The 20,820-nt window shown below is 33.2% G+C and overlaps 1 protein-coding gene across 3 annotated transcripts in view; it reads left to right on the plus strand.

Moving 5' to 3' along the window:
• The window catches only part of SMAD4 (SMAD family member 4), a 51,907-nt gene that overhangs the window by 14,743 nt on the left and 16,344 nt on the right, over positions 1-20,820 (plus strand). For 2 of the 3 annotated variants that reach the window (XR_004953728.1, XM_016148781.2), the window contains exons 4-10: positions 119-148; positions 4,516-4,728; positions 7,753-7,872; positions 7,967-8,083; positions 9,500-9,550; positions 15,123-15,306; positions 16,410-16,578. Coding sequence is in view for 2 of the 3 variants with exons in the window: in XM_016148781.2 (XP_016004267.1) it covers positions 119-148; positions 4,516-4,728; positions 7,753-7,872; positions 7,967-8,083; positions 9,500-9,550; positions 15,123-15,306; positions 16,410-16,578 (884 nt within the window). In the remaining variant the exon portion in view is untranslated. The remainder of the gene's footprint in view (positions 1-118; positions 149-4,515; positions 4,729-7,752; positions 7,873-7,966; positions 8,084-9,499; positions 9,551-15,122; positions 15,307-16,409; positions 16,579-20,820) is intronic. The other variant, XM_016148784.2, reaches the window with a different exon arrangement.

Below are 20,820 nucleotides of genomic sequence, written 5' to 3' on the forward strand. Positions count from 1 at the left end.
GAAATGGTTCATAAAGTTTTGAATCTTATATTTACATTCTATAATTTTAAATATAATAGAAAATATTTTCATGGTAATGATTAATGTTTCATTTTCTTTTCCCTCTTAAAAAATTAAGATCTCTCAGGATTAACACTGCAGAGTAATGGTATGTAATCTGTTTCTCTCTTTTTTTTAAAAAAATCTTGTTTCCTATATTTTTTCTTGACTTAAGATTATGTGGATATTGGTAACATTTACAAGAAAAAAACTTAATGCTTTGGCAATGTAGATTTGGGCGGGCCCTCCAGCATTTAAAACGGGATTTAAGTAGGCTGTTGGCTCTTTGGATTTGAACTGCTATTTATGAACTAAAGAAGTCTGAAAAATATAATAGGGGAACATAAAACATTTTCTAAAGAAAGAACACGTTTTAATTGGTTAAAATTGGTTATTTTGGAAGAGAATCTCAGAGCTAGTTTAAATGGGTATACATACCTACAATGTTTGGTAATTTGGAATCATATATGATGTCTTTTAAAAATACCAGTATTCTATTTTTTTTTTCATTTTAGCCTTATTTTTATGAATGATAATTTTAAGAATGATTTAAACCTGCATATATTAATATTTTTTCAGTCTTGTTACATTTTGAGTAAATAAAACAAGGCTACTTTAAAGTCTATGCTGATCACAGATAACCTAATCCTGTTATAAAAAGGAGAAAGTGTTCTGTTAGGGCAATTAAATGAGGGTGTGTCTGCATGCACACACACACACACACACACACATTTGTTTAGTGTGATAGTTGAGAAGAGAGATATGTTAAAACTTTAGCTCTGTTACTTAAACCATGTTAATGAACTCAGAATTCTGTAGGAATTCATTAATTTGCAGAGAAGTGCTGATAAAGAGCCATTATAATCTTAGAAAGGTGTTCCATCATTCTGGAGGGAAATTAGTGGCTTGGCATCTGTTTTGTTGCAGAATTTTAGAGGTGGGTCAGAAATATCATATGACCTTAAAGAAAATGTAAGAAGAACACGAAAGTCTACTTGTTTTTATTTTCTACTTTTCTTTCATGTAATTAATAATAGAAGACTTTAGTGCCTTTTGGTACTCGTTAATGGTTGGTAGGATTCTGAGAACAGTCGGTTGGTAATGGAAGCTCCTGTGGTGGTCTGGGAAGGTTAGCTTTAAGATTGGTTAAAGCCCTGTTGCTACAGATATTAATATCATGTCACTTCCCGTCTTCACCATTCTCTATCCATGTTTTTGGAGAAGTAAAGCATTTATTTAATTCAGGGGGTGTTTGGGGTTGGGAGACTATAGTGATAACTATATCAGAATCTCCCTAGGAGGGTGATTGTGAAGGGATCCAATCCTGAAGACTCATCACACTCCTCCCCTGTCCTGAAATACTGTTGTTATTGAGTACCTGTCATTTATGGGATTGTATGGGTTGATATCTTTTTAGTAGCTCTAGGGCTGTCTTCAGCCTTGTAGATAGATCCCCTTGCTCATGGTTATGTAAAGGCTGGCTTCAAAGGCTTATTTTCTCAGAAAACAACAGGTTTCTCATGACTCCTTCTAGATTTGGACAAAGAAATAATCCAAGGCCAGGTAACTAAAAGTTAAGAAAATGGGACAGTTCCTTCACTTCTGAGTTGGGATCATGATGGTAATCATTTTCAGCCTGTCTCATCTCTTTTGTGAAACTATCCATAACCATATCGACCTGCGTATTTATTTTAACAAATATTTAATGAGCATGTATTGCCTGGTACTGTGTTAGGTTTCAGGGACAGTAGAATAAATAAGGTATGTTTTTTCCACTTAGGGAGCTCATAATCTAGTGGAAGGAAGAAAAGATAAGTAAGATAAGTAAGACAGTATCATCAGACAAGTGCTGTGGTCTGCTGCTAGTGGTGATAAAGAGCACAGACCTAGGATAAGCCCAGTGGCTTCAGCCTTTCTGTTCCCTATACACTCTTTACCCCTCATCAAACATTTTACCATTGTTATATACATGTGTGACTGCTCTAAAAATATGGCTAAATCATAATGGCAGACATTAAGTACTCATTTTGTATCAGGTACCGAGCTAAAAGATTTACAAGTGTTGTGCCATCATTTTCATAATACCCGTACATGGTAGGTGGCATTATCCACATCAGATGATAAGATTGGTACCTGGAGAGGTCAAAGAACTTGCCTAAGATTAGACAGCTAGGAGGAGCTGGAGTAATGAGTGCTCACTATTAGATATTTAAACAATAGGAGAATACTATAAAATAGTATAAGCTCCTTTCATTTATTGGTGTGCCCCAAGTGCTAGAACAGTACCCTGGACATAGGTGCTCAATAAATATTTTCTCAGTGAATGAATTTGTTGAATGCTAGTCCATAAAGAGAAATACTTAATAGCTTGGTGTCTGTTTTTCTGGACTTTAAAAATATATACTATATGTTTTTTTAATTTTATTTTTTTGAATAGGCAATACATGGTCCATAAATCAAAACACTATAAAAAGGTATACAGTGAAAAGAAGTGCTCCCACCCTTGCCCCCATTCCCCCCTACCTCAGGTAATCACTTTTATTAGTTTCTGGTGTTTCCTTACAGGGTTTCTTTATGCAAAAATACATGTATTATTTCCCTCCTTTCATACACAAAAAAGCATATTGTGCACTTTTCTGGACCTTACTTTTTTAATTTACAGTATATGATCTTTAAACATGCATATCATCATGTTTATAACCTTTTTTTCTCTTGGCAAAAATATATTGCAGACATCTATCATTGTTGATACTTACAGTTTTACCTAAGAAACATACGTTTTATGTTATTTGATAAAAGAGACTGGTAGAAGTCCCAAACTTACATTTGGGAAAGTTTAGCCAACATATCAGGCAAGAAAAAGTTATGAGACATACTCCTTTAAGAGCAGAATTTAGTCATTAGGATTGCACATTAAGCCAAAGAGTCAACTGAAAAGCAGAAGCAGTATCAGTTTGACTAGCTATATCCTCAAATCTATAGCTTTCTCCTTATGTATTAGCAATACTAGTATCTTGGTAAAAAGATCCCAGTCCCTATAACAACAAAAAATTCTAAAATATCCAGGAATTAATTAGAGATATCAGGCTCTATGTGAAGAAAATTATAGAACTTCCTTGGAGTATAATTTTTTTAAAAAAAGATTGAATAAATTCAGTCATACCCACTGTATATCCCAAATGGTTTTTTTTTTTTTTTTTTTTTTGTATTTTTATAATTGGCCAACATTAGTGGTAAGTGGTTGGGTTTTTTTACTGATATATAATCATGGGTTAAGCATCCTTTTGGTTATATTTTGTTTTCATAGAATTTTCTAAAGAGAATCTCTTTGGAGTGGGTTTTATGGGTTTTAAAAATATCAATGTCTTCATGATTTTTGATGCATGAAAAAGTCCTTTAAGAGATTGTACATAGGAATTTGTATGGTGAATTATTACCATTTTGAAATATTCTCAGTTTAATAACAAAATAGTCATTCAGCTAATCGATATTTATGTGTAAGATCAATCTTCCTAAAGATTGATGTAGGGGAAGATAAGGAGCACTATTGCTGGTTCTTAATGAAAAAGAGAATATCTTTTTGTGGACATTTAACTATCTAAAAAGAGAACCTAGTATTAAAGTTCAATGGATTGTACAATTCTGGGATAGTCTTAGTTCAGAAGCAGTAAAGGATTATTTGCTAAAGATAAAAAGCAAATCACAAAACAGTAGTGCAAAAACAAATATGGAGATTCTGGGTAGAGAACAGTTGATATTATAAATGCAATTTCACTTTTTTTTTTTCCTCACAACAAAGCCAACTGTTCCCTTATTTGTTCAAGAAAAGGTGTTATTTTGTATCGGCTAAAGTCTAGTTTTGTTTATTAAGGTGTAACAACATTGGTTAAAGATGGTGGTTGCTGAATGTTTCCATACCACGTATTTATTAAACATTATTTAGATTGGGTTTCTAGAAGGAAATTTCAGTTTAACTTAACCGTTTAGGATTACTCTGTCTGGTTCTAACCCTTTAAGAAATGTTCAGTACACTTCACTTTCAAAGACTATGTTAATAATTATAGCTCCTGGAATTGAGTAACTATCAGATCTCATTCATACTTCTACAGTGCGAAATTAGCAAAAAGATATAGCTAAGTACTTGATCTCAACTTAGTCTTCTCATTACATATTTAAGGTGATTATTCTAGGTTAAACAAGAAACTAAGGAATACCTCTTTAGGACCATTGCTGGAAGTTGTTAGAATGTAGTCTAACTTTAAATTTCAAGGAGTCAGTCAAATCGATAAAATTTATCTGATGCCACAACTTCTAAATGAATAGCTTTTGCTAATAAAGTAGTATGCTTTTAATATATGAAAAAATTTCAAGTTAGACTTATTTACACTTCAGTTGATTTTAGGTGTTATTTATAAGATTTTTTTTCTAGGAATAGATGCTTATAAGATTTTAAAATACGTTTAATTTTCTGTATAGCTCCACCAAGTATGTTGGTGAAGGATGAATATGTTCATGACTTCGAGGGACAGCCATCGTTATCCACGGAAGGGCATTCAATTCAAACCATCCAACATCCACCAAGTAATCGTGCTTCAACAGAGTCATACAGCACCCCAGCTCTGTTAGCTTCATCTGAGTCTAATGCTACCAGCACCACCAACTTTCCCAACATTCCTGTGGCTTCCACAAGTGAGTTGTAGAATCAGATATAGTCAGCAAGTTGAATTTCCCTAACCATTGACTATTTATTTATAATCACTTGGAGGAAAACTCCTAGTAAGTAAAAATTAAAAGTACTGTAGTATTTTTCATAGGTAAATAAGTATTAAATAGGCTTTTGGGTTGGTCCTGGAAACAATGGTGTTTAGTTTATTTAAACGTTTTTATGTTGTATAGTCACTTGGAATTTAAGTAATGACTTTGATTATGATATTTAAATTAATGGTCTGATTTATACTTGACTATTACATGAAGAAGGTAGGAAGCCTTTTGAGCTTTCAGATACATTTTAGAGAAATATTTAAGTAGTTAACAAGTAGTTTTAAACCAAGATGTTTATTTAAAAATGTGGTAATGCAATTCTGTGCTTTAATCACTGTTTTTATTTTGCTTTATCTGGTAGAATATTACTTTATAATAGTCATCTCAGTCTCCCATTGTGCAAACTTAGAAGCAGTCTTAACAAACTTTTTATAACTTACAATCCTCAAGATAGATGTTAAGTATTTTAGTCAATTTCTAAATAAATCTAGATTCTACATAACTATATATGTATTTTTTTTAAAAAAGTCTATTTCAGAAAGGTTTTTCCCATGATAGAGGTGCCACCATCCCTGCTAGAGGGCTATTAGGTTCAGCTTTTCCTGGGGCCTGATCCAAGCAGTAATGGGCTGGTTCTGTAAATACTATTTATTTTTTTGTAGTCACCAAAGGTTGGACAGTTTACTGCTTATAGTGCCTTTCTTTTTTTAAAAAAAGTTAATCACAAAGCAGAGTCTTGGCATGTGTATGATGTTTTTACACCTGGTTGCTAAGGAGATTGTATCTAAGCCCCCATCAGCACTAGATACTGCTAGATCTAGACTAATACTTTGTTAGCTGCTACCAAAGGGAACATTATTCTGTTCAATATCTGATCAGATTTGGTATAGAAATTTGATCTTTGGAATAAATGGCGGACTGATTTATATAATTGAGTTTCAAGTAAAATATACCAACTTTCTCCCATTTTATTTCATCTCTTCAAGGTGATACCTTTTATATTTGCTGCATTAGATGACAGTCTCAGCATAGAGACTCATAGTCTCTATGTGAAAATATGTGAGCATAGTTTCACATATTCTAGGTAGGTCATATAGGTTAAGCATGTACTTTAGAACCTGGACTCTTAACTGCTTGATGATTCTGTTATGTTTGCTCTTTGTTTACCGATTTGGGAATATAGTTGACAAAGTGGGTAGTGATGGAGAATTAAAAAAGGTACATTGCAGCATAGATTAGTGCTAGAGCGCAGATACTGTCTTCTGTTGATAGTATCTAGAGGTTGAATTTTCATGCCTTTGTTGATACTTGCTAAAGTGACTGCATTTTAACTGTTTTGTTCCCTGGGGCTGAGTCCTATGATAACCAGAAAAAGTGATATGAATGAAATGCAGATAATTTTGTCTTGGTATTTTTGGATATATTTTCACAATTGAGTAGTAATTTCTGTAGGTTTTAGAATTTGTTGCAAAAAGTTTCTCCCATTAGATCTCAAAAAAATTATTGATAAAATTAAAAGAAAAGAAATTGGACTAAAATAGAAGAATTGGAAGACTGTTTTACGTGAGCTGATTTAGTTGTTTAATTTCATCTTACGTACTTGGAATTGTGTAATGGAAACATTCAGTACAGATAACTGCAGTTCATGGGGTACTTGACAGTTTATGTTCATTTGGCACCTGAATGTCTTCAGGACTTCTTTCTAAATATCTGGAAATTAAAATTGTTTAACTTCTCTTATATAGTGACAGTTTTTTAAGTTAGCTAAGAGTATGTAGCATGTACAGTTGTTAAGAGTAAAATAATTAACCTTTAAGATAATTTGCAGAAATTTTTTTGAGTTGAGCAGTAAGGGATATTACTAAAAACATTCTTTAAAAATAAGTAATTTGGGGAGTGTTGAAAATATTCTCATTAACTTTTTACAGTCTTAGCCTTAAGGGAATGTGATTTGTAGAGAAATGTTCCTTTTCTTTGATACCTTGAGCAGTGGTTATTTATCTCTTCTTTCAGATTATACACCCATTTAAACAAGAAAAGATTGTAGTAATGCCAGTGATAAATAACAATTAGGAAACTTCAGTGCTTTTCAAATGAGATAAACCATTAATTAATGCTTGCTTAAGGAAGTTAAGCTTTTTCCACTAAAAAAAAAAAGGAGACTTAAAATATAGGTCAGTAAGCAATATCATAGAATGGTTTTCAATTGAGTAGAAACCAGAAGAAGCTTAGTCCTGGTATATTACATATAGAGAGGGCAAGTAATTTACAATAAATCTAGGAATATGATAATATTCTTGGAAGGAGATGAGTCTTAGTTTTTAAAAGTACATGAAAAAGTTTCAAAGTAGAATGATAGTCATACATTTATATTTAACTAGCAAATGCACTATGATTGGACAGTGGAGCTTGACCTTTTTTTTTTTTTTAAACTTCTTCACCTTACTCATCACATTCCATTTACAATATTTGCCTGCTCTGCTTTTCTTTTATTAAACCCTAGCATTCTGCCATTACTAGTACCAGTGCTGATAATAATGAACTTTCCAGTTTTTAACATTTTCTTGAGCCTGGACTTTTGGAGTCCTACTCAGAAAGGTCCAGAGCTGGATGGAGTGGCCAGGGGCGAGCCGACGTGTTTCTGAAGTTGTTTTGATAGGCTAGACGTATAGTAGGATTTTGCTGGCATTTGAAGGATATCGTGAAGAAATAGGCCACTAAAATTAGGTAGACATTACTTAAGATAGAATAATTTTGAACTTCTTCAAGTTAAGGTTTGCCTTTATAGAGGACTGCAGGATTTTTTATTTGATGGGCCATTTGAATGAGTTTCACTTTTTGCCCATCTGTCTAGTTGTGAGTATCAGATGTAATTTGGTCCTTCATTTGCTGTATAAAACCATAGGATTGCATCTGTAAATGTACCATGTTAATGTCTTCTCATTCCTCTAGGTCAGCCTGCCAGTATACTGGCAGGCAGCCATAGTGAAGGATTGTTGCAGATAGCTTCAGGGCCTCAGCCAGGACAGCAGCAGAATGGATTTACTGGTCAGCCAGCTACTTACCATCATAGTATGTACATGCTTTTAAAAATCTTTTAAGTAGTTGAGAAAAAATAGGCAGACTTTATAAAAGCAAATTAATCCGTGTGGGCCTTAATTTCTAGACAGCACTACCACCTGGACTGGAAGTAGGACTGCACCATACACACCTAATTTGCCTCACCACCAAAACGGCCATCTTCAGCACCACCCGCCTATGCCGCCCCATCCCGGACATTACTGTAAGCTCTTGTTTTTGTTGTAAGGGCCTTTTCTTTTTGAGGATTTTTTTTTTTCTGTTCTTAAAAAATGTTTTTACATCTTTTATTCATCTTACTATTTAGTTTTATTAAACAATTAGTGCTTTTCAGTAATTTTTATAAACAGTATTTATTTTTCATAATTATGTTATCATACCTTTGTTTCACAGGAGTGATGTTTACTAAATAACATTTCTCTGTTGCTGATGTTTCATAACGCTGCATTGAATTCCATTCATTTGTTTGTTTGCTTTGTAAATGTTCTGTGATCTCGCATGTATCTGTATATCCACCCAGACTGAATTGAAAACTGTTGAGTGTCAAGATCTCAAGGTTTTCCTCACTATAGTATTCACCATACTGTAGACACTCAGATGTTGAATCTGTCATTACTCTTCATAACCTCGATTGGGAGGGATACCCTACTGATAAACCATAGCTTATAGTTTCAAGCAGAATAGGAACATTGTTCATTTGGCTTAGTAAAATCAAGAGTATACATCTTTCATATATGTTAAATCTTTTTTCTCCAATGTAAGATTGAGAATGCCAAAGAAAACTTGGACAATACAGAAAAATGTAAATAAGAAAATAAAAATTACCCAGAATCCTACTACCTCTTCTAATATTTCGACATATTTTCCTTCCAGTCATATAAATGAGTATACGTTAATTCGTGGGGAGGAGAAGATCATACTGTCTATATATACATATATATTGTTAAATCCTGGCCTTTTTTTTTTCAGTTATGTTACTATTTTTCTATGTCTTAAGAGAATATAATTTTTAATGGCTGCTTATGCCAGCATAACAAGTGGTTAAGGGTTCTGAGTTTGGACCCTTAACTGTCTGTGTGACCATTGACAAGTTATTTAAGTTCCCTAAGCCTTAGGGGTAATAAAAGTTATATCTATCTCAAAGGATGTTCTAAGAAGCAAATGTAGTAATTCATGTGAGATATTTAGCACAATGACAACACATAATAATCTCAATTATGTTAGCTACTGTTCCAGTATGGAAATATCCTTAATGTAATAAACCATAAATATTTATTTTTAGAATAGACTTAATAATCTTGTATTGCATTATAAATTATACTGTATTATATGGTACATGAATAATTTACATTAAATTTTGCTTATACAACAATTATAAATGACTTAACAGCACTTGGCACATAACAATAAAATATTAGCTATTAAGTATCCACAAAAGTAACTCAAGAGTATTTGTTTATTATAATTATAAACTAAGCTTTTTAAGTTCTCAGATGTTGCCTAAGCTTGATCTAAGCAACTCCTGAGGTGTGATAGTTATATTTAAGTAAGGTTAATAAAAGTTTTAGCATTGGTAAACTTTTAGTAAATAAAAGTGGGATTTTTATTGTCTTTTCTTTAGGGCCAGTTCACAATGAGCTTGCATTCCAGCCTCCCATTTCTAATCATCCTGGTAAGTGTATTTCAAAATTGATTCCCTATATTTAGACTTTCTTTATGGTCATAGAAACATACATACATACAGGTTTTAGTATAATTACGGAATAACTTAAGCTGTTAGATAAGTACATTACTCGTTATGGCATTAGTTAATCCATAGTTTATGAGTAGCTAGTGTAGTCATGCATAAACTGTTTTTATGTGATTCTTTTTAACTGTCTCCAAAAGAAAAGAACTGTGTTTTCAGCTATAATATAAAATACTAAAATGCCAGTTTTAGCATTGAATACATAAATATGCAGCAGAAGAAACTAAGTTTCAGAATAGAACAGCTATAAAACTAACTGTAGCTTAAAAAGCCAGGGAAGCATCTGAAGATGCTGAAAGAAAAACAATTACTGTATCTGCCTTAGAAAATAGGTTCAGGAATCCCTGGTTAACTAGAATTTAGAAACCGATTAAATTATTTTCAAAAGTGTAAATAGCTAAGTAGATTTTCTTAATTCGAAGTTTGACTATAACTTTTTAAACTATAGAAGTAATAAAACAAAGTTCAGAAATAAAATACCAAAGGCTTCTTAACATAAACATAGGATTTTGATTTGTTTTCATTCCTTCCATCTTTTCATATCTTTTTTTAGCTTCAAAAGATAGAAATGTATAATTTCAGCTCATCACCTTAATTAAAAAATTTTATAAAGAATTTCAGACATATACCTAATACCATAATAGTATAGGAAATTATCCTCCCACCCTAATTGTACTCATCCCTGTTTCAGCTCTTAACAACTAATGGCCAATTTCTTTTTATTCATACCCTAATCTACTTTTCATTCATACCCTCACCTATTATTTTAAAGGGAATTCCAGAAAATCATTTGCTAGGTAAACATTCCTGTATATATTTCCAATAAGGATTTAAAATATATAACTATAGTAACCATAATGATCAATTTTAAGGAATGACTCACAGTTCCTCAAATAGAGCTACATAAGTTTCTTAAATAGTGTTCTGTTATTTATTATTTATGTTGGTTCAGATTTTTCTTCTGGCTTTAAAAAAGAAACTGAGTATAAGATCTTTATGCTTATAACTCTTCTCATATTTCAGTTTAAGAGATTTAAACAATTTATGGATCAGAAGGCTAAATTGCTTTACAGTGATTACATTAGAGTATTAGAACCAGTTTTACTCTGCTCATGAGCAGATGTGATAGTTTAATAAACTTTGTGCTGATTTAACGTGCAGTCAATGTTTGTTATGATTAGGAAAAAAATTCTGCTGGTGGGGCAGAAACATTTTTTTTAAACATAAATTGTGGATGTGTTTAAATTATCCTTGCTAGTGGATTTTCTATATATTTTCATATTTGTTTCATATTTGGTTTTAAACATTTTTGTGAGTCAAAGTCTTGTCTTTTTATACATTTTTATTGAGAAATCTACAGGAAAGTACATAAAGTCTAATGAATAACTAATTAAAGCCAGCACCTGTGTAACCACCACCCAGATTGAAAACTAAAACATTCCAGCACCCTCGGAAACCTTCCTTATGCATTTTTTCTCAGTCAAAAACTTTTCCTCTCCTCCCTCCAGAGATAACCACTATCCTGCTTTTTTATGGATATTAATTTTTTGCTCTTTGAAAGTGATGAATGTATCCCTAAACAATCTAGTTTAATAGTTTGGTTTTGTATTTGAAATTATCTAATTAAAATCATTGTACCAGAATCTTAATTTTGTTTGTGAATAAATATATTGTGATAAGAGGGGGAAATCTGGAGTCATTAGAATGAAAAAATTTTTTTTTAATTAATTAACTTATTTTTATGGTGAAATCTAGAGTCATAAGAATGAAAATTTTTGCTGGCTTCAAGGTAGCATCATTAAGAGTCAGAGGTGGTCCCTGGTAACTTGTAGGGGTCTTAGTGGCTTAGTAGAAGGTGATCTTCAGTAATGAGGGTTATCAGGGTTCTGAAGAAAGACCTACCCTGGATGGAATCACGGTGGGGTAGGATTGGGAGTGGTAACATTTAGCTAATTATTTGGACTCAGTTGTGGATTCAGCAATTGGTTTTGGCCGCTTGATAGATTTACTTAATTCTTCCCAGGATTTAACTGATGTTGAGCTCCTGGTGGTTAGGGAACAGCATTAACTAGTTCTGAGGATATGTATCTATATAGCACCCTACATGGACACTAAAGCCTCTGTCTTTGAGTAGGATAGAAGGTGACTTAATGGTGAAAGTGATCCTGTCTCTGTCCAGGTGGTTGGGGAAGTGGATCAACTCTGCTGACCTTTAAAGGAGTCACCTGCTTGGGATCCAGATGGCTTTGAACTCCTTGCCTGTAAATGCTAATGGGCCCCAGAGCAGTTTTACTTCACAGCTGTTAATATCTCCACTTGCATTGTTAAAAGAATATTCTAACTGATCTTCCTATTGGAGACTTTCTAATCATAGTGCCTTCTCCCCACCATTTAATCTCTACTGATATTCAGTATTTCTCTTAAAATTTGAATCTAGTTCTTATTGCTCTGCTGAAGAACTTTCAAAGAGTCTCCTACACATTGCTTGCCATAGGATGAAGTCCAAATTCCTTAGCGGGGCAGAAGACAGTGTCTGATCCTGGTCTGTGTGTACTTCTCTAGCCTCATCTGTTTATTCTTTAACTATCCTGAGTTGCTTAACCAAGCTTGCTTGGTTATATCATCCCTCTATGCTTTTTTTGCACATGTTGTTCTCTTCCTTATATGTCTTATGCTCTATATATTCATCAAATCTGTTGTTCTGCAACAGATTAAAAGAGCAGTAACAATTTGTTATTTTATAGGTCAGGGACCTGGGAGTGGCTTAGCTGGTTTGCTTTGGCTCAGAGTCTCATGAGGTTGCAGTCAAATTGTTAGCTCGAGCTGCCATCATCTGAAGGCTTTTCTGGGGCTGGAGGATTCATTTTTGGGGTGGTTTACTAACATACCCAGCAAGTTGGGGTTATTGTTGGTAGGAAACTCCAGTTTCTCTCTGTGTAGACCTTTCTGTAGAGCTTCTTGAGTGTCTTCACATAACAGCTAGCTTCCACCAGAGTGAGTGATAAACTGAAAGCCACATGGAGCCTTGGAGTCTTTTAAGACTTAGACTCAAAAGTCACATCATTTCTGTAAGATTCTATTTTTTAGGGAGGGGACTATACAAGGATGTGAATATTGGGAGGTGAGAATCATTGGGGGCCATCTGGAAGCCCATACTCCTCATCCCTACTCTCCCAAATGTGACAAACTGTTTGAAGATCCAGAAAGGCTTAATGAACTTAATGAATTCCTATTACCTTCTCCTGTTCTAAAAATAAGTGTTATGAGATTTAGAGTGAAATAGAAAAGTTTTTCACATGGTATTTTATATTTTAACACTGTCAAGGTCTTTGGAACCCACTTAGGTTACTCTAGCCCTTTCTGTCCTTGTAGATAGTAACCCCCTTCCTCCTGCTTTCCTAGGCCTTAATCTCTCTTAATCTAGGCCATTTTTCATCCCTGGTCTGTGGTGTGATTCTGATGCCAGTTTCTTTTTATCCTTAAGTCTCTTAAAACTCTTCTTTCCAGTGCTAGCAGGTCAGCTCATTCTAAACTTATTTTAAGATGCAGCTTTATGTAACCATCATTGTTGAATGGTGTCTGAACTATTAGGCAAACAAACAACAAAAAAACTTTTGGTGATTGGGAAATAATAAAATAAGGTTTAAGTGCAGTTGCAAATGTTGCGATTAATGATGATAAAGTATATTTCTCTTATTTAAACATGGAGATTATACAACTCTCCCCACCCACCCACACCCACCCCCATCCCCTGTTTTGACTCTCATGGAAAAAAGTTGATTATCGTGGAATTTTACTTCGGGATAGTGTTCTTCATTGTGAACTAGGAAATGCATGTCCTTGGACCTCATTTTTTTTACTGAGCATTGTAAACATTCGTAACTTAAGGGCATTGTTTGTAACAAAATTTACTGTTTGGACTGATTTATAGAAAGGCTTTTTTTAAGTGCTATTACTGTTTTTTGTTGCCAAAACATTGGATAATTGATATCTTGTCTTAGAAACCTCTTTAGTTTAAACTTCAACCAGTATACCTGCCAGTTGTTTGCTGAAGTTTCGTGTTCATAGTATAATGTGATATCTTTAATAAATAATTTTACTATAAGGAATACCTTCATAAATATTTCAAAACTGGCTTTTTAATGAGGTACTTTAGTATATTATACTTTGAGATTCTTGCAGGGTTTGAAAAGATCTATTGTTTTTGTCATTCTACCCATCTTTTCAGATTATTGAGAGTTTTATTGCTTCGAATTGTAGTTCGACCTTTGTAAATGGCACATCGAGATGCAGAGAATGATTTTCCCAATCATTAAAATTATTTTAAATTTATTCAAATAAATATGCTAAATACATCTTCAAAGTTAAAATTGTAATAGTTAACATGAATTGACTTCATTAAAAATAGAGCTAGAACAAATGACCTTTCACCCAAGAGACAATTGAGAATTTCTGTTCACAGCAGTTGTGTAGTTGGAGTATAATTAACCTTGACTCTGATCCGATTGACTGTCTCGTTTAGGTCTTTTCTCTCAATTAGGGATCTAGAAAAATGTGCCATAGATTGATGTTCTTAACATTGCCCTGGAATATGTCTTAGAGTCAGTGTTATTTAAAAAAATAAAAGTTTAGACTACTTAGAAAATATGTGCAAATGAAACATTATGGTAAAATAATTTATTTTAGGTTCTGATTACTTCCATTCTTTAAAGTCTCAGTTGACTGGGTCCTTTGAAGTAAGAACCAAATTCCAGATTTTTAAAAATGACTTTAGAGTTTCAAGAATGCTAGGGACTAAGCTGAAAAATAGAAGACATAAAAATGCCACTTCTTTGTTTCAGAGAAGTTTATATTTGGGCCTTAAGCTTTTGAAAATAAAGTTGAGGCAAAACATATGAATGCCTCTGTAATACACATGAAATACTCTATCAGACCTTAAAAATTAACAGAAACACTCAACAAAATTGTGGCTGGGTGCCAGTTTTATTAGATAAGTTGGTCACAGCATTTTAATTATTATTTTACGTATATCTATAGGTGTAGTTGAAATTCGAAATGTGCCCATCAGAGTAAAGGTATCAAAACCCAATGCCATAGTGATGAATGTACTTGACTTCTGCAGAATTCTAGTTGGGCTTGATTTCCACTCCTTCTCATGGCCCAGGTGGCTTTGACACGAACAGAGGAGTTAGTGCTGATCATCACACAACATACCACTTTCTTTTTTGTAACTTCTATAGAATTTTAAGGGCAAGTGGTGACATTGGCTCTGTGGAACAGATCTTGCATGATTGCATCAATAATGCTGGCCCAGTATCTGTCCGGTAGAACCCATTATGAACTAGTACAAGATTGAAAATGCCTACTTTTTAATGCATTGTTATTTTAATCAGATTCTTTTGGATGATTTTCAGATGGCTCTCCTGTCCCTTCATCCTTTCTTTTAGGAAAAGCTTTATCTTATGGAGTGATGATAGCTCACATTTATCTCTCATAGCTCCTGAGTATTGGTGTTCCATCGCTTACTTTGAAATGGATGTTCAAGTAGGAGAGACATTTAAGGTTCCTTCAAGCTGCCCTATTGTTACTGTTGATGGATATGTGGACCCTTCTGGTGGAGATCGCTTTTGCTTGGGTCAACTTTCCAATGTCCACAGGACAGAAGCCATTGAGAGAGCAAGGTATTGATTGTACAATTAGTTACTTTAAAAGTTGTTTCGAACATAGTATATTGTCCTTTATTCAAAGTTATATTTTCAATGTAGATTGTTATCAAATATGTTAAAAGAATAAAGTGATCTTGAAAATTCAGAATCGTAAGAATTCCATATTAGTTATAGATGTTTGTTATTTAAAATATGATAAGATGGTCTTTTTAAAAGTAGTTAGGTTTCTCTGTTTTGAATAGTAGCTAGACCTTTTGGAATTCAATTTGAGAACTAATTTTTATTTCCTTTGCTCATATATTATTTCTACAAATCTATTGAAAGGAAGTAATATAAAATGGAAGTGTTTCTGCAAGTGTTTTTATAATGTTGAAAAACTAATAATAAAAGGGAATGGTTAAATAAAATTCGATGCTTTGATGTTTTATGTAGTCATTAAAATGTTAAAAAGTTTATATAATCAGATATAAATGCCTCAGATGAAATATTATAGGAGAATATACATAGTTTTAAGTATTGTGTAATTTCAACTCTTTAAGAACTTGTGTGTTTGCATAAATACGTAATTTTGGCTCTCTCAGTACCTGTGTGACTCTGGCAAATTACCAACTCTAAGCCAGTGCTAATAGAATATTCTGTGATGAAGGAAATGGTTTATATCTGTGTTGTCCAGTGCAATAGCCACTAGCCACATGTAGTTGTTGAGCACTTAAAATATGATCATGCGATTAACTGAATTTTAAAATTATTTTTAATTTAAATAGTTATTTATAGCTAGTGACTGTTGATTTGGACATTGTAGCATAAGCCTTTGTTCCATTATTTATAAAATGGGAATAATAGTAATTAGCTTATTTGTGAGAGTTAAGTGAGAATTTATGTTAAACGTTCCTGATACACAGTAAGCATTATATATATATGTTCATCATCATTACATATGACTAAGATATTAAAAAAGGATGAGATATACAAAAAGATTAACAATGGCTTTCTTTCGTTTATGGTGTTATATAAAGTCCTTTATTTTTAATTTTTCAATATTGGGTATGCTGTATAATCTGAACTAATATTTTCAAATACTTATAAAAATGAAATATAATCTCCTTTTTCTTTCTAAGGTTGCACATAGGCAAAGGTGTGCAGTTGGAATGTAAAGGGGAAGGTGATGTTTGGGTCAGGTGCCTTAGCGACCATGCAGTCTTTGTACAGAGTTACTACTTAGACAGAGAAGCTGGGCGTGCACCTGGAGATGCTGTTCATAAGATCTACCCAAGTGCATATATAAAGGTTAGTGGAAGTTTTACTCAACTACTTTAGACTTGGAGAACTCTATTTATTGTTTAAAGAACTGAGATGGAGGTGGGAGGAGTGGAAAATGTCTTTTTATGTATTAAATATCAGAAATTATGTTTGCGTATAAAACGCATTTCCTGGGGGTATTATTTATTGACATAATTGGTTATCTAGTTTTATGGTTGCATTCATACCCTGTTATTTTATTAGCAGATTTGTCAAATGTTTTAAAGTAAAGCACAGACTCTTGAAAATATTGAGTAAAACCTCCAAACTTATATTCCTTTGTTATAAAATATGTAAAATTTTGGAATTTTAGCGTAGCCAGTTCAGGATTTTATGGAGGGGAATTCTAAAATTAATAGATTTTCAAATTAAGAACCTAAGAAATGAAAAATTTTTCAACATCAGGTTTTTTAAGGTTAGTCATTTTTAGCATTAAATGAGTTTTATTTACTGCATCATTTTACAGTTTAAGCCTAAGGTATTTTTCATTAATTATTATGTATTCAACTCTTTTAATTTTAGTTTATAACATACACTGAAAGCGAAAGATAGTTGTAATTAGATAGCCTAAATATATTTTTAATATCAGATTTTTCAGTCATCCTAAGCGTCTTCATTGTTAGCTATTATAAATTAGTAGAATTAACTACATCACTTACTCCTGGGATGTTTCTTAGCATTACAAATAATACAACCGAGTAGTGTCTGCAAAAATGGAATCACTTGATTGCCTCACTGCAACAAACCAAATATCTCATTCTCAGTCACTACAGGTCTGTTAAAGGGTATAGGGTTTGTTTGTTTTTTTTTAATGAAACTTTCAAATATATCAAGTATAGAGAAAATAAACCCCCATGTACCCATTATCTAGGTTTCACAATTGTCAGCATTTTATCAACCTTTACTATGTTTTTTTCCCACTACTTTTTTTCCTGTAATAATTAAAGCCAATTCAAAACGTTATAATAGTTTACTCATAAACTACACTAGTATAAACCTTCAATTTATAAATATTTCTAAAAAACAATCACAGTGCTATTTATCCTACCTGATAAAATTAACAGGAATTCCCTGTTAAGAGTTTCGACATTAGAGGACCATGTGTAGTTTTGATTTCTTAAAATAATGAAATATAACAATAAAATATTAAATTATATTTATTGATAGGATGTCACAGTGTGGAAAGTTTGGTTATTAAACAGTACATAGAATATAATCCCCTTTTTAATTAAATAATGTCATGGATATTTGTATTTGTTTCTGTGTCCACAAGTCTGGAACGGTGTGTACAATGTCTTAGCAGAAATTGTCTCTGGGAGATGGAATTATCTTTTATTTGTATTTTCCAGTTTTTCCACAAGGAATTTTATTTGTGCTTTGTTACTATTTTTAAATGGTGTTGTATTTTCTCATATGCTTTATAATCTATATTTGTTGGCAAGTTTGCCTTCAGAGAATTAATTCTTTTTTTAAATTTTTTCTTCTTTTGTTTGCTTTTCCCTATAGAGCAATTTTGCCTTAGTCTGGCACTCAGGTATCCACATTTCAGAACCAATTTTTATAATTAGGAGATAGAGGAGTTTTGTCCCTTGAAGAAGTTGAGTTCTAATCTCCAGGTATGCTCAGGACCTAAATCCTGTTGCATAGATTTTTCTGCTATTTACCTCTGCCATAAGTAAGAATTTTATTCCTAGGTGCATTTCTGAATTAGCTGTCAGAGTATTTTACCAGCAGTTAATTCATGGACATCTGCCCAGTTGTTAGTCCTCAAAGAGCTTGGCAATTGTCTCTTTCCATATTACTCTAAGAAGTTGAATTCCAGTCCTCTACATCTTCTGTTTACAGTTCTGGTACCCCAAGTACGTCCTGTCTTGGTTCCTACTCTATATGTGAGTTTTGTTTGTGCATCATCAGTTAACAGACATAGGATTGTTTCCACTTTTTGACTATTATGAATAATGCTGCTATGGACATTGATATACGAGTCTTTAGGTAGATGTATGTTTTCATTTTTTTAGATATATACCTAGGAGTGGAATTGCTGGATCATAGATAACTCTATGTTTAACTTTTTAAGGGACTGCCAGACTGTTTTCCAAAGTGGCAGCGCCATTTTACAGTTCTACCAGTAATATATAGATAAGGGTTTCAATTTCTCTATGTTCTCAACACTTATTATCTGTCTTTTTTATTTTGCCATCCTAGTGGATATGAACTGGTATCTCTTTGTGATTTCTGTTTGCATTTCCCTAATGGTTAGTAATGTTGAACATCTTTTCATGTGCTTATTGGCCATTTGTGTATCTTCTTTGGAGCAATGTTTATTCAGATCTTTTGCCCATTTTTAAATTAGGTCATCTTTTTATTATTGAATTGTAAGAGTTCTTTGTATATTCTGGGTATCAGTCCTTATCAGATAGTTTACAAATATTTTTTTCTGTTTTTTGGCTCGTCTTTTACTTTATATGATTTACAACACAAAAGTTAATTTTAAAAATAATTTTATTTATCAGTTACAGTTGATATACAATATTATATTAGTGCATACCATAGTGAGTAGATAGTTATATAACTTATGAAATGATTGCCTGATAAATCTAGTACCCATTTAACACCATATGTAGTTATTACAATATTGATTATATTTCCTATGCTGTACTTTACATCCCCATGACTGTTTTGTAACTACTAATTTGTACTTCCCTTCCCCTTTTTCACCTACCCCTTCCAGTCCCCTCCCATCTGGCAACCATCTAAATAGTCTATGTATCTATGAGTTTCTGATTTGTTTCCTTTGTTCTTTAGATTTCACATGTAAGTAAAATCATATGGCATTTGTCTTTCTCTGACTTACTCCACTCAGCACAGTACCCTCTAGGTCTATCCATGTTGTTGCAGATGGCAAGATTTCATTCCTTTTTTAATGATTGAGTAATATTTCATTTGTGTATTTGTGCCACCTCATCTTTATCCATTCGTCTACTGATAGACACCCAGGTTACCTCCATATCTTGGTTTTTGTAAATAATGCTGCAGTGAACATATGGATTCACATATCCCTTCGAAGTAGTGTTTTGGGTTTCTTTGGATAGATACCCAGAAGTGGAATTACTAGGTCCTTCTTTGTCTCTTGTTGTAGCCTTTGTTTTATTTTATTTTATTTTATTTTATTAGCGCTTGTTTTAAAGTCTATTTTTTTCTGGTAAAAATTTTGCCACCCATGCCTTTTTTGTTTCCATTTTCATGAAATACCTTTTTACCATCCCTTCACCCCCAGTCTGTGTGTATTTCTATCTGAAGCGAGTCTCTTGTAGGCAGCATATGTAAGGGTCTTATTTTCTTATCCATTCAGTCACCCTATTTTTCGATTGGAGCATCTAGTCCTTCACATTCAAAGCAATTGTTGATACATATGTATTTATTGTCATTTTATTATTCATATTTTTAAACTTCCTTCTTAAAGAAGTCTGTCCAACATTTCTTGTAATACTGGTTTAGTTTTTTCTTGTCTGAGAAGCTCTTTATCTGTCCTTCGATTCTAAATAATAGCTTTACTGGGTAGAGTGATCTTGATTATAGATACTTACTTTTCATCACTTTGACTATTTCATGCCAGTCCCTTCTGGCCTGCGTAGTTTCTGTTGAGAAATCAGCTGACAGTCTTATGGAAGTTTCCTTGTAGGTAACTAATTGCTTTTCTTTTGCTGCTTTTAAGGTTTTCTGTCTTTAAGCTTTGGCATTTTAATTATGATGTGTCTTGGTGTGGTTCTCTTTGGGTTCATCTTGTTTAGGACTCTGCACTTCCTGGGCTTGTATGTATATTTCCTTTGCCAGGTTAGGGAAGTTTTCAGTCATTATTTCTTGAAATAGATTTTCAATTCCTTGCTATCTCTCTTCTTCTCGTACCCCTGTGATGCAAATGTTCATGTGCTTGCTGTCCTGGAGGTCCCTTAAACCAGCAGTACCCAACATTTTTAGCACCAGGGACCGGTGCTCCTATGAGAATCTAATGTCTGATGATCTGGGGTAGAGCCGAGGCTGTGATGCTAGCTCTGGGGAGCAGCTGCAGATACAGGCGAAGTTTCCCTCACTTGCCTGCTGCTCACCTCCTGTTGTATGTCCTGGTTCCTAATAGACCATGGACCAGTACTGCTTTGTGGCCCAGGGGTTGGGGACTCTTTTCTTAAACTATCCTCATTTTTGGGGGATTCTTTTCTTCTTCTTGTTCTG

Source organism: Rousettus aegyptiacus, unplaced genomic scaffold (assembly GCF_014176215.1).
Source record: "Rousettus aegyptiacus isolate mRouAeg1 unplaced genomic scaffold, mRouAeg1.p scaffold_m13_p_12, whole genome shotgun sequence".
Lineage (NCBI taxonomy): Eukaryota > Metazoa > Chordata > Mammalia > Chiroptera > Pteropodidae > Rousettus > Rousettus aegyptiacus.